This window comes from Pochonia chlamydosporia (assembly GCF_001653235.2).
Source record: "Pochonia chlamydosporia 170 chromosome Unknown PCv3seq00019, whole genome shotgun sequence".
Taxonomy (NCBI): domain Eukaryota; kingdom Fungi; phylum Ascomycota; class Sordariomycetes; order Hypocreales; family Clavicipitaceae; genus Pochonia; species Pochonia chlamydosporia.
The window spans coordinates 123,612-136,565 of record NW_019154054.1 but is presented as its reverse complement, the minus strand read 5'-3'; the positions used below and the strand labels follow the sequence as shown (position 1 = coordinate 136,565).

Here is a 12,954-nt window from a genome sequence, read left to right as displayed (position 1 = left end):
GTTCCTCGGCCCGCATTCTGACTAGGCTGTCGGCCCAGACCACGGCCTCGTGCTGAATGCCTGCCTTGACTCCATCTTACAGGCTCAGCTTCAGCATCGTCATCGTCCGCATCGTTGGCATCACTTCCTGTCTTGGTGTAATCCGCGATCTTAAGGTATCGCGGAACCTTGAGCTTCTTGTTGTCGGCATTCAGGCGCGGCCTGCCTCGTGCGCTTCTAACAATAGCCGGGTCGCGAATTTCAAGTAGCTTATCCTCAGCGTTCTAGTAGGCTGTTAATACTGAAGTCTTATGACAGAGGCAAGCTGACGTACCAACGGCTTCTCGAGCCACCAACGCATAGCAATCTGGCTCCGTCTCAGAGGCGTGCCGTTCATAAGGCAATCAAAAATGCCATGGCTGCATGGCAGGCCGTATTGGTGCTCAAAGTTGCCCGTGCAAGGGCGTAGCGGTTTGGGCTCGCGCTGATCAGGCAGGGCGGCGAGGGCAAAGCGATACTGCTTGGCAATAAGGTCAATGGCCTGATATGTGATCTGGAGGTTAAGCTTGCCAAGCCATGCCTGCTTGAGGTACTTATCACGCTGACGCTGAATCTGTCTCGCAGCCTCTTGATGATAGGACCGGGACTTGTTATCAATCATCGTGACAAGAGCCTGGTGGAGGTAAAGGAGGTCTCCCGTGCCAGTCACAAGGTGAGACTTGACGTCTGCATGTGCGGTCTCCGTAGGGCTATTGACCCTTGGACCAAAGTTTCGATAGCGGTCGATGTAACATTTCACCCACTGCTTGCGCCACGGCATATATTCCTGTTGGATATATCGCAGGATATGTCGTTGCTGCCTGCCGAAGGTTTCGACAAAGGACTTCCACGAGTTCTTGAACGTATCGTGATCAACGGCATAGACCACAGCTCGGAAGGCTTTGAACATCCCCTCACGGCTGTAGTCATCAGAGGGGTTCGCAAGCCCCTCCTCTGCCTCGTCTTGCACACTGCCCCTAGCGGTGACATCAAGATCTAGCTCTGGCTGGAGCTGGTCGGTATTCTTGTCGTTTAGGTCAACGGAAAGGGCGTTTACGTTATTATCAGACTTAACACTAATATCGTCATCATCGTCGCCCTCGGTGCCCTTCCAGCGAGCGTTAATTTTAGCTCGGACGTTCGCCAAGATGTGATATACGCATAGCTGCTGTTGGGCACCTGGAAAGGTGCTCATGAGGGCTGTGCGGAGAGCCTGTTCCTTGTCGGTGATTATAACCTCTGGCGTGTCAGCCCCAATGTCGATGCGAAGCTCGTCAAGTCGGTCACATAACCACTGGAAGTGGTGCTCCTTTTCGCCGTTTATAAGGCCGAATGCGAAGTTAGCCAGGGACTTCTGATCCGTTACACCGGTGGCTTGAAATAGATGTAACCTAAAGCGGTTGGTCTTGTACGTGTTGTCTAAACCGAGCACCTCCGGAAACTTCTTCCACATTGTGCGGCACCAGTCGTAAGTCCAAAAGACGGCACAGACGCGGTCATCTTCGTCGCGCAAGGTTCTGACTCTAATACCCCCGCTCTCAAGCTCCTTGACGAAGGCTTGGGTAGCTGTAAGGCCGTTAAGTCGCTCGCGTTTGATGGCTTGACGATCATTGTAGATATCTCGTGTGCGAAAATAGTGATAGCCTGGGCTGTCGGCTTTTCTAACAATGCTAACCATCTCGCGGGCCCTAATGCCATTCTCGTTGGCTAGCTCTCGCTCCTTTTGTTGCTGAGCAACCGTGCGGCGGCGATAGACAATGTGCGCCGATGGATCAAGGGACTGCCCGTGGTTATGCTGGCCATGAACTACCGTATACGTCCACTTCTTTGGTAGACGATTTGGTGGCCTTGGCCGTGATTTTGACGGGACAATCAAGCTTCTGTGATGACGGCTTCCTGAGTCCCGAGCTTTGTGACATCCGTCGTGGGCCGCGGTCGCACTTAAAGACGATGTAGCTTGGCTGGATGATGCCCCCGATATCTCGCCTTGAGGAGCTGGAGGCTTTCACTATTGCGGAGCCATTAGAAAGATGGAAGTTGCGGAGGAAGGCAAACAGGTCATCGTACGTGTCAAAGAGTGGCGATGGTGGTAGTGGTGGGATCGTAGCCCCAGTGTAGTCATCGTCTGTTGGGTCATTGGCGTCAGCAGCAGCGGTGGCCGTAGTGGTCCGGCCTGGCGAGGGACTTAGTGCGTTGAGAAGGCGGCATATGTCCATCTTGACAGGCGTGGTGAAATGATGTATCAGCGGACGTCACGATTGTGTGGTAGGGTTAACGGCTTCTATTTATGCGTAGAGAGAGATTGACGATCCTCGATTTAGCTGTTTACCTTTTCCTCATTCGGTTGCATTGGAATTGACTGTCGCAGGCTGATCGCACAGGATTGGGCTATGGTGGCCAGCGCGGGGTGGGTGAGTCAAAAGTGAGACACATATCTGTGCAAATAGAGATTTGTATCTGTGCGAATAGCACTGCTCATAATTAAAACCCCTTGTACAACTGATAGCATGTTTTTACTATGATGGGCTGATCGATCTGGCGAGATTTAGACAGCAAGCCGAATTGCCCGCAAGATGCAACCGTCATCTCTATTTCAAGTCGCAGTCTCACAATTTGCTGTCCCGGCGAGCCAACGCCAAGTTACACCATTTAGCCAGAATAAAGTCTCAGAAAAGCATGGCAGCAAACCCGGCCATAGCAACGACACCGAGACCAGGGTTTTGTTTTTGAGCCGCGGCGGTGACAGGTGGTTTAGAAGTAGTCGGCGTGGGAAAAGCTTTCGTGGACTGAGCAGATGGACGAGTAGTGTTGGTGTGAAGACGAACGAGAGATGAAGTGGTAAACTTTTTGGTCTGAGGCGGCGACGGAGTCGTCGTGTTCATACTGGTTGTGCCAGTCTTGGTCAGGGTACAAGGACAGTTTGTGATAGTCAAGGTAGTCGGCTTGGTGACTGTGTACGTAATGTTTCCCACAGCAAACTTTGTAGGCTCCTATTTTGCTTGGTTAGTACTCCTGGCCATAGAGAAATGGAGAAATATGATACATTGTAGGCAACTCACGGGGCAGTAGGTGGTGTATGCAGTGCGTATGATAGTGGGAGCCGCAGTACTATTTGTTCCCACAGAAACAGCTGCAAGAGCAGAGGCAGCAGAAATGGCTTGGATGACTTTCATTGTTTCAAGTTTCTTTGGACACAATTCCTCGACGTCCTCTAAGCCCTTCAAACGAGTGTCAATCAAGCGAGGAAGGAGAATGGGGTCTTCGGAGGATAATGAGTGTAATAAGTTTAGAGATAGAAAAAGGGTTAAACCTTAGGTCGGATGATTGGTATGCCTCGTATTTATAATGCGGCAAGTATGCAATGGATCAATTACCAGCAGTGGATCCGGCGGAAGCATTTGCTGCATAGCCTACTTGGGACAGGAACCCGGGCTCACAGAGGTACTAGGGGGGGCACTAAGTAGGAAACTGGTCCGTGATTCGAAAAAAAAAAAAAAAAAAAAGTAAAAAAAAAAAAAAAAAAAAAAAAAAAAAAAAAAAGCTGGATACTTCTTGAGTCTACTATATTCATAGCGGATATAGGTCTTACTTAAAGTCTTGCCTTTAAGGGAGATATGCATGAAGGAGGAAGTACTTTGGTTATTATGTGAGTCCAAAGTATTTTGAAGTACCAAATTGTTTTCCGAATCATTGACCATTTTCTTACCCAGTGTCCCCATACTGCTCAACACTACGGGGGAACCCATACAGGGGGACGACTTTAAGGCCCAGCTAGTGCCACCAAGCATCGACGATGAAGCCACGCCAGCGACCGCAAAGCCTCCCGTAGCGCAAAAAAATACGGTCGAATACTTATGTCGATGCGGCTGTGTAGAATGGATGTTGCCCGAGCATCTTTATGGACATTGACACGGGTGCTACACCACTTTGACACGTGTGCTGCGCGTTACGGCTGCTACACGTTTTGCATCCTCCCATTGGACCAAAGGACAGTTGTTAAGTTAGACATACTTTATAGTCCACAACAGGCTTAGTTGAGTCCACGTTTCTCTATCAATGTCCCTGTCGCAGGGCTCGGGGTATGGAACGACTAGGATTTGCCAGTTGTTGTCTGTTGAAGGAGCTTTACCAACGATAAATGCGTTATGTGCCCCCGTACCCGTTGTTGCATCGAACTTTACAGGAGCTCGCAACGTCGTTCAGTGAATTCAATGCCTCGTAATTTGCGGAGCTCCAATTATGTATTCCAGGTCATCATGGGCATACCAGAAGGCCCGTAATAGGAGCATAGTTGCGGATGCTCTGGCTAATCCACAAAACTCAGTCACGTCTGCCACAAACCCAACCAAGACACAACGCCAGTCCAGGGACACTGGCTTCCCGGAGCCTTTTGGTGAAGGTATGCTGTGTTCAGCAATCCGATGTGTTTGCCAGTCAGATCACGTACATCACTGACTATCACCAGGTCCCAACACCACTCTCCCACACCCCGAAGCTGACTTGTCGCTAGATGCAACCATCCCCAAACTGACATTGCTGCTGATCGAGCTCCGAAGCGTCACACATTGCCTCTCATAAGCGAGCGCAAGATGACACTCAGCCACGGAATAATATTCCCCAGAGGGAGAGGAACTTGAGTCGGCAACATGAACCCTGATCCTTAGATAGTGCGAGCTCGGGAGTTCCAAATAATGTGGGGGATGGCACGAGTAGTAGGCAACTTCTCTGATTTTCGGACGAAGAGGACGCCACGTAGTCGTCCGCGGAGGTTAAATAAGACCACCCAGGTGAAGCACGAAATTGGCGGCTAAAACTCATGAAGGTTATTGGGGCGCCGCTGGCGTGGGACGCTGGCGCGGTTGCGCCTAGCGGCGAGTGGGAAAGGTTGGGGAAAAGACCCTCTGCTGAAGTATGGACAAACGAGCGCAAGCGGCATGCAAGCAATAGACTTCGGGAGCCTTTTGAGGGAAGATTGCTAAATGGAACACCCCCACCTGGTCTATAATTAGGGAAAGCCCGGCACTCCGAGTGTGGCTCAGCTGCAAGGCCACCTCTTCGGTTCACAGTATCAACTGTGGGAACCCGTTTGATTTGCACGTGGCGGCTCACTTTTGCAATTTGGTCTGTGTCGGGGGTGCAATAGGTTGTTGTCCCGTGCGCTTGTTATTTCCCGAGGATGTCGATCAAAGGTCTGGTCATGAGTGCACGGCGACCGTCCGAGGGGTAGATTGCCTAACGCCCACACTCGATTAGTCTGGCTACACTACCCCAGGTCCGACCTGGTTGCTTGATCGTTTTATCTTCGTAGCCCCGCTTTGCGCACGGGTTTTTGGATCTATTGTGAGCGGTGTGGCTTAGAGATTTGGATAGAGTGATCTGCGAGCGTTTTTGCGTAGTGAGGCGTCGTCAGCTCTCCAGGAAGGATTACGGGCGCCACGGACGAGCCATTCTATTAGTACTCCGGCGTTAAAACCTCCTCGGACAGCAGCAACAGCTCCTGATTGCTGGATGGGGGCAACTATCAACCCATGTTACATATACAGTATTTTAATCTTGTCATGTCCACAGGAACCTCAGATCTGACGTGATTGGCCAAAAGACTTGCATCGGACCTACTGGAGCCAAGGACAAGCTTAATGCCGGGCCATTTGGTCAGACGCTGCCTTTTAGTTGCGCTTGTTCCGAAAAAGCAGCCGCCGAGTGCTTGTCGTTGAGGCAGTACGACGGGTAAGCTGTCTAAGAACATTGCATGGACTCGCGGGCTGGCCGGGGACCTTCCCCATCGCTGGTTTTGTCGGGAAGTTAGCTCGGGATTTGCTACCAGGGTGGGGTGGCGGAGTTGGTGTCAGGGCACCTATTGAGTGAACATAGGAATCGAGTACGGAAGACAGGCGCCGGATGCTGCGCCCGATTGTCACTTTGAGAGTCGTAGAGGTTATCCTGAGCCGGTGAGCCATGAACTCCAATCATAAAGGAAATCGTTCGTAGTTTGTCATTTAGTAGAGCATTGACTCTCCGTATCAAAAACCCGGATATCACCAGACTTTCGCGCCGATTAAACGCGAGCCTTCGCCGTGACTGCTCTCAGTTCGAACTTGATGAGCTACAGTCACATGCGTCTCAATCGTCGCGAGGAAATAAGCGTCGACGAGTTCGTGGCGGGGCGGTAGGACGAAGTCGTGTGGAAGCATCACAGGCCGAGAGGTCGCCAGCAAACCAGGTCCAAGAGTCACGAGAGTCGTCAGCCGAGAGCTGTATTATCATCCCAGGTTTTCGATCGGCTGTAACGACATAATTTTTATGATAACTTACGGTAAAAACCGAGGTTTAAAGACTGAAATATCGCCACAGAGAGGAGGAGGGAGGGCGGCACTCATGGGTCAGGGACACGAATCCGACAGGACACTTCGTCGTCGTGATGCTTCACAACCCAGGCATTCCATAGAAATATGATAATTAAATTGATTTAAGGGTTTCAATGATCTGGTTAACCCGTGTGTTTCGCAGTGTGTCGTCGTACGTGTCACTGTGTATGTCGCTGTGCGTGCTGTCGTGATCAAGTTGATGCCACCAGTTTGTAACTTTCCGCCTGCACTGCGCAACATTCCTAATGGTGACCAGGGTGGGTTAGGTGAGTCAAAAGTGAGACACATATCTGTGCAAATAGAGATTTGTATCTGTGCGAATAGCACTGCTCTTAATTATAGTCTCATTTTGATATTGAGACAATGGTTCGGCTTAGCTGGATGTACAGTCCACAAGTACATGGCTTTCTATTTGTAAATACCACTGGACTAAATTATTTTATCTTTCATCACTCTAACTAATTAACCTTGATACCGATGCCGTAGCGCATGACGTAATTGCGTTGTAGGGATGAGCAGTGTATTCAAAAGCCCCGCCTAGCCTCAGCCTGGGGTCATATCAAGGCAGGCAACCTCTTAACTCCAGGCGAGGCCAAGGCAGGCTCACACAAAAATAAATTTATCCAGGCAGGCCTAGACAAGGTTGTGATTTTGTTTAGGCTTGGGCAGGCTTGCTTAGTCGTAGAAAATTTGTTGCCGAAAACGAAGCTATTCCGAGATATTATACAACTCAAGTGGAGTTTTCCAATTGCCCCTCCCTTTCCAAGATCCCAAGGCTTTTTTCTCCAAAATAAGCCACATCCGTAGGCACTGCGTAGCCTCAATAATGTCTGGTTTGAGACGATTTCTTTGTCCAGTAATCATAAGCTTGCCCTGAGAAAACACCCGTTCACAGTCACTGGACATTGCGGGAATTGAGGCCATGTCGAAACCCATTTGTGCTATCCGCTGAGTTGCAGGCTGTTTAGATTGCCGTAACCAATAAACTGGAAGAGTATCGTCAGCACCAAGCTTAAAAGCCTTCATGGAAAGCCAGGTTTCGAGCTCATCCATTTCTTCCTCTCCCACTGGGTCATATCTGTTTCAAGCTCGAAATCATCCGGAGTCCTGGCCCTCTTAGAGCCGACAGACGGTCCTGCAACGGGTAGGTTTTTGTACTCCTCCCAGAGCGAATTTAGTGCGCTTTTGCCGCCCGGAAGCCAGGATTCAGGGTCGGTGGCATCCTTCCAAAGGTGCGCGTCCTTCTACTGCCTCTCAAAGTACTTCCACTTCATTTGAGGATTCGTCACGATAGCAGCGTAGTGGGCCGGCGTATCATTGACCATTGCAAAGTACTCATCCAGCTTCGTCCAGCAATTGACGATACATGCACAGAGTTGGCGGATGCCAGGAGAGGTTAGATCTGGATTTTCGGCTCTGAAATTAAAGTCGTCACGGTACTCCCGGACATGCTTCAAAAGGATATTGAGGATGGTCATATAGTCAGACAATACGCCTCGATCAGACGACAATTTGCTCCCCTCCGCGCGCTTTGTAAGGGTGTAGAACTTCTCTAGGAAGGCTACGATCTCAGTCAAAACCGCCCAGTCGTCAGCGGTCAGTGAGTCATGCTTGAGTAAGGATTCATATTCCTCCGTCGACTGCGCCTTCTTATTAGATGAACCGTGCATGGATTCCGCATGATCGATACAAAAGCGATCAATACGGTCTCTTAGCTTGAGAGCGCGCTCGATCATTAGGTAAAGGGAGTTCCATCGAGCTGCGTTGTCAACCACTAGCTTCAGGCCGTCGAATTCGGTAGCAAAGTCTTCGGACTGACTCCTTATATTCGCAAATTTCTCTCGCCGTTGAGGTGATCGACAAATGAAGGTTACTACGTTGTGCAGCTTGCCAACGGGACCTCGTTTCCTCCAAAGTTGTAGCTCCCTCAGCAGTGATGACTGTTCTTTAAACGCCTCGGCATCCTTCTCAAAAGCATTGAATTCTGTACCATATAAGAAGGCTTTGGCAGAGAGGTTAATAACGTGGCCAAGGCAGCGTAGACGTCGGCCAAGTCGTTGCTTTGGTGTAAGGTGAGGGAGGAAACAGGCGACGAGGGCGTCGATAGCGGTATTATTATTAGAAGCGTTGTCTGTAACAAAATAACCAACACGATTCTGGAGGTTGTATTCATGAATCACCTCTTTTATGACCTCTGCTTGGTTCTCTCCTGAGTGGGACCCATGCAGCTGGCGTATCGCAATAAGAATCTAAAATGAAAGTCGGTTGACTTAAGTCACTGGTAACTAGTTATACACTTAATTAATGTAAACGTACCGACTGGTTTTGACCAAACTCATCAATAAAATGAGCAACTACTCCGAGGAGGGCCAAATGATTTGGAGACGTCCAGAGGTCAAAGGAGAAATGAATCTTGCTAGCTGACCGAGCCAGGACCTCCTTCAGGTGTTTCTTCCGCTTGTTGAACGCCTCCATAACCAGGGCTCGTAATGTATTCCCACAGCCCGGTAGCAACTTGTCGATCGATGGATATACTATTCGAAGAAAGTTGACAAATAGTTCATCCGCGACGAGTCTAAGTGCTATCTGACAGACTACAAAAAAGGCAATGAGAGCTTCCTCAAAAGGAGCCTTCTTGACAGCTGTAGTCAGCTGGACATATGAGCCCGACTGACGTATTGGCGTGGTATCTTCATTATCGTCCCCACTGTCGCTGTTCGAGGGAGGTAAGGAGTGTTGCGATTGAACTTTTTTCCTCTTCTTATTCAATTCTGGATGACAGCTCTCTCATACATATATACCTAGTGGCACGTCCGTGCCACTAGGCAATGACTCACCACTTGCAAGTGTTGCCTAAACAACGTCTTGATGCCTCAGTCATATCAAGCAGTGCTGGATAGCCACGCGTGTAGTTTCATACAGTTTCATATGAAACTGAAACAGCCCCTGGACCCGGGTTCATATGAAACTGTAACACTCCGAGTTTCATATGTTTCAGTCAGTTTCATATGGTTTCATATGTCGCCAATTCGTCTCATGTATCTAGGTACATAAACAAGGAAATTGGCAAACAAAATGCCTTCGGCGCAGTTGATAACTTGCCAACCGCAATTATGTCATCAGCTTCGCCCAATCCCTTACTATCGGCGCCTTCTGACAAGCTCCTGGCACCTGCTACGCCTGATTCACCAGTCCCCTTGAAGCGCACGTTGGATCGCTCTCCCTCTGACAGAGCTGGCAAGCGCGCTAAAGTTAAGGGCCGCACGAACAAAAGGACTTGGGACGAGGCGCGTGATCCTGACGAGGAGAGAGGAGAGAAAACCCGGGATAACTCATACCATGAAATTTGGTACTGCAAGCACTGCGACTCGGCCAAAAAGCCGAACTCGGTAACAACCAACCTGAGCCGAGCCCGCAAGCACCTACGGGACTTTCATGGCATCCGGGTTGTAGAGCGGGTAGAAGGGTCAGATCTGAAGAAGCAGCAACATGGCACCATTACAGATATGTTTGGAAGGCAGGAGGAGCGCCAAGCCAATCGAAATCTTGACGAAGAAAAGTACCTGGTAAATGGTATTAACATTCCTGCATTCGAGGAAGCACTTGCTAGGCTTCTTGCGGTTCGCAACATTGCCCACTCGTTCATCGAATACCCTGAGTTTCACGCCGTTATACTCTCCTGCAACTACATGGCCCGGGACGTCCTCTTACGCAGCCGCAGAGCGGTCCCGAAGCTTCTCGAAAACACTTTCGCTCTACATAAACAAGGTCTCGTTGGGAAGCTTCGTAATTGTCTCTCATCCATGGTTCACTTCACTATTGACATGTGGACCTCATCGGAACAGAAGGCGGCATACCAGGCAATCGTGGCCCATTTTGTAGATGCAGATACAAGAGAAGTCGCCCAAGCGTTGTTGTCGCTGCGCGAGTTCAAAGGAAGCCACAGCGGGGAGTTGCAAGCCAAGGTTTTCCTAGAAGTGGTCGAAGAGTACGGTCTCAGCGAGAAAGTTGGCTACTTTACGATGGATAATCACGATGCTAACGATACCATGCTTGACGATATTGCAAAAGGCATTGAGGCTTTAGATCCGGTTGCCAGGCGACTACGCTGCAGCGGCCACATTATGAACCTCATCGTTCAAGCATTCCTCTCTCGGGGCAAGGCAAAGAAGATCCAGGAGGATGAACAAGAGGGAATTGATAAGGCGTATGAGCGACTGTGCAGACAATCCGAGAAAGAAGGAGGAGGCAAAATTACGAAAGCACAGGCTACCGAGGAGTGGCGGGAGTTTAGTGTCCTGGGCAAGCTCCACAACTTGTGCATATATTCAAGAAGTTCTACCAGCATTCACAACGACTTCAAAGCCAAGATTGGCAGGGCCTTGCCGAGGGACAATGATACACGTTGGAACTCATGGTTTCGCCTTATTGATGTGGCTATTGAGAGGCGCGCCAAGTTCATGGATTGGATCCAAGAAAATCATGCCAAAATACAGAAAGACGCACTGGACCACAACGATTGGAACGAACTCAGAGATATCCATGCCTTTTTACAGGTATTCACCAGATCTCAGTACGCCAAGGCCGAGAGAATACACTGGATGAAGTTCTGTCCCACATGGATTTCCTCCATCATCACTTCACACAGACTCAAAGTCGGGCTTTCAGCAACCCGCGCTTCTACGCGCGCTTCCATGTTGCTTGGCTGAAGTTCGAGAAGTATTACCAGCTTACCGAACAAGCCCCCGTGTACGTGGCCGGGATTCTCCTCCACCCAGCACTCCGAAAGAGCTATCTGAGTGAGCAGTGGAAGAGAAATCCAGCCTGGGTTAGCAATGCAGTGAAGGCTGTAAGGCAGATTTGGTCGCAGGAGCACAAAAGCTACCAGCTCCCAGAGAGGCAACAGGAGAATGGGCAAGAGCTTGATGAGTTTGATCGCTGGAGGAGGAAGGTATACAGCACAGCGAGTGAGGTGAAGGATGAATTTGATCGTTTCATCCATGTAAGTAAATTTACAGCGTGTGATGGACGGACGTTGACGCTTTCTCACAGGGCTCACAGGCCGGAATTGGGCAACAAACGGCCTTACAGTGGTGGCTTGAACCGACCCAGCAAGCGAACTTCCCCCTCCTCTCCCGCATGGCCATTGACGTATTCTGTATCTCACCGATGTCCACGGAGGCAGAGCGAATCTTCTCGGGCGCGAGACGGCAGGTCACGTGGGACAGATGCAGTATGTCTGCGAATATGGTAGAGGCATGCGAGTGCATCAAGAGCTGGATAAGCATTCCAAAGGGGAAAAACAGGCCACTTCTTGCTGGGGTGTTTAGGGCAGCAAAGGATATAGACGCGGCCGTAAGGATACTGCAGGAAGATTTAGAAATGGACAAGGGGGCGGACAGTGATGTCGAAGCTGGGGACTTGGTACTATAGATAAGCAGACAATACCAACGTCTTCGGGTGGCCAGGAGATATGGCATACACCTGCTGGAAACAAGTCATTTTTTTAAATCCGCACCAGAATACAGTTTCATATGAAACCGAAACTGGTTCATATGAAACTGAAACTATACCAGTGTCCGGTTTCATGAAACTGAAACTGGGGTGAGTTTCAGTTTCATAGCGTGTCTATCCAGCACTGAAATTATCAAGTCTACAAGGAGGACCTTTGGAACCAGTCACGAGGGGTCTTCCGGCCGTGCTTGGTGATCCCATGAACACGGAGGTGGGTCGGTTTATTTTGGGAGTTTTCGTTTGCAAATTGGACTTCGTTGCAGTGCTTACACTTCCAGATCTTGCGGTTTCGTTGTTTCGTTGTTCTTTTCCACTATTATCCAAACCTGCAAATGTAAGTATGTATTCATATGAACTGTAAGGAAGTACTTACCTTTAGATGTCCGGATCAACTCTTCGGCCTGCTCCTTATCCCAATACCAAGCTGAACGGCGGGACCGTCTATGACGATATGGTTCATACCGCACGTACCATATCCCTTTGATCTGTACTCGGTGGTCCCGTGGTATTTGGGCCACAGCTAGGTCGTAGGCCGCGTCGTCATGAGCTTCAAAAAGAGCCCTAATTGAAGGTTGTTCTTGGCCAGGGAGAGTTGGCGTGTCACCAGAATAAAGGGTAGTTAATTCGGAGCCGTTGTCACTATCTGGTTCGGTGGCAGAAGCCATATTGGTGGTGTTGATGGAATAGATATGTTGACGATAGGGGAAAACCATCCCATTTCCACATCACACAACAAGGTCAAGATGAAAAAGGTACATAGATTGCTCTAGGAAATAGGTGGCAAAGCAAGTCACAAATGATCTACTGGGAGCGTGCGCCACCTAATTTACACAAGCCCAGCCCAGCCTAGCCACCCCCTTTGTCGAGGCAGGATAGCGTTGATCATCCCCTGAGGCTAGGCCGGGCTTGACACCTAGAATTCGCAGGCGAGGCACGGCTAGGCAACGGCGGGGCGTTTGAATACACTGGGTGCTGGCGCTGTATTTGGCTTCATGAGTATAAGCAAGTAGACTGAGGAGGTGGGTTTTGGGGAGAATAATGCTTTAGTAATTGTTTC

At 49.7% G+C, this 12,954-nt stretch overlaps 4 protein-coding genes across 4 annotated transcripts; 1 reads left to right on the top strand and 3 right to left on the bottom strand.

Moving 5' to 3' along the window:
* Nucleotides 1-274: 274 nt before the first annotated feature.
* Nucleotides 275-2,234, bottom strand: VFPPC_18477 (transposase; the record flags this gene model as incomplete). Its single annotated transcript, XM_022430079.1, has 2 exons — nt 275-2,020; nt 2,070-2,234. 2 exons carry the CDS (start codon nt 2,232-2,234, stop codon nt 275-277), a joined length of 1,911 nt encoding a protein of 636 aa, XP_022284927.1.
* Nucleotides 2,235-2,684: 450 nt separating this feature from the next.
* VFPPC_11771 (hypothetical protein) lies at nt 2,685-3,191 on the bottom strand (the record flags this gene model as incomplete). The annotated part of the gene is made up of 2 exons (XM_022428780.1): nt 2,685-3,008; nt 3,078-3,191. 2 exons carry the CDS (start codon nt 3,189-3,191, stop codon nt 2,685-2,687), a joined length of 438 nt encoding a protein of 145 aa, XP_022284926.1.
* A 4,436-nt stretch (nt 3,192-7,627) lies between these two features.
* Nucleotides 7,628-8,858, bottom strand: VFPPC_17012 (transposase-like protein; the record flags this gene model as incomplete). The annotated part of the gene is made up of 2 exons (XM_018294762.1): nt 7,628-8,632; nt 8,700-8,858. 2 exons carry the CDS (start codon nt 8,856-8,858, stop codon nt 7,628-7,630), a joined length of 1,164 nt encoding a protein of 387 aa, XP_018136404.1.
* A 533-nt stretch (nt 8,859-9,391) lies between these two features.
* Nucleotides 9,392-11,816, top strand: VFPPC_18476 (transposase-like protein; the record flags this gene model as incomplete). The annotated part of the gene is made up of 3 exons (XM_022430078.1): nt 9,392-11,059; nt 11,101-11,520; nt 11,565-11,816. The coding sequence occupies 3 exons, from the start codon at nt 9,392-9,394 to the stop codon at nt 11,814-11,816; spliced, it is 2,340 nt and encodes a 779-aa protein (XP_022284925.1).
* Nucleotides 11,817-12,954: the final 1,138 nt, after the last annotated feature.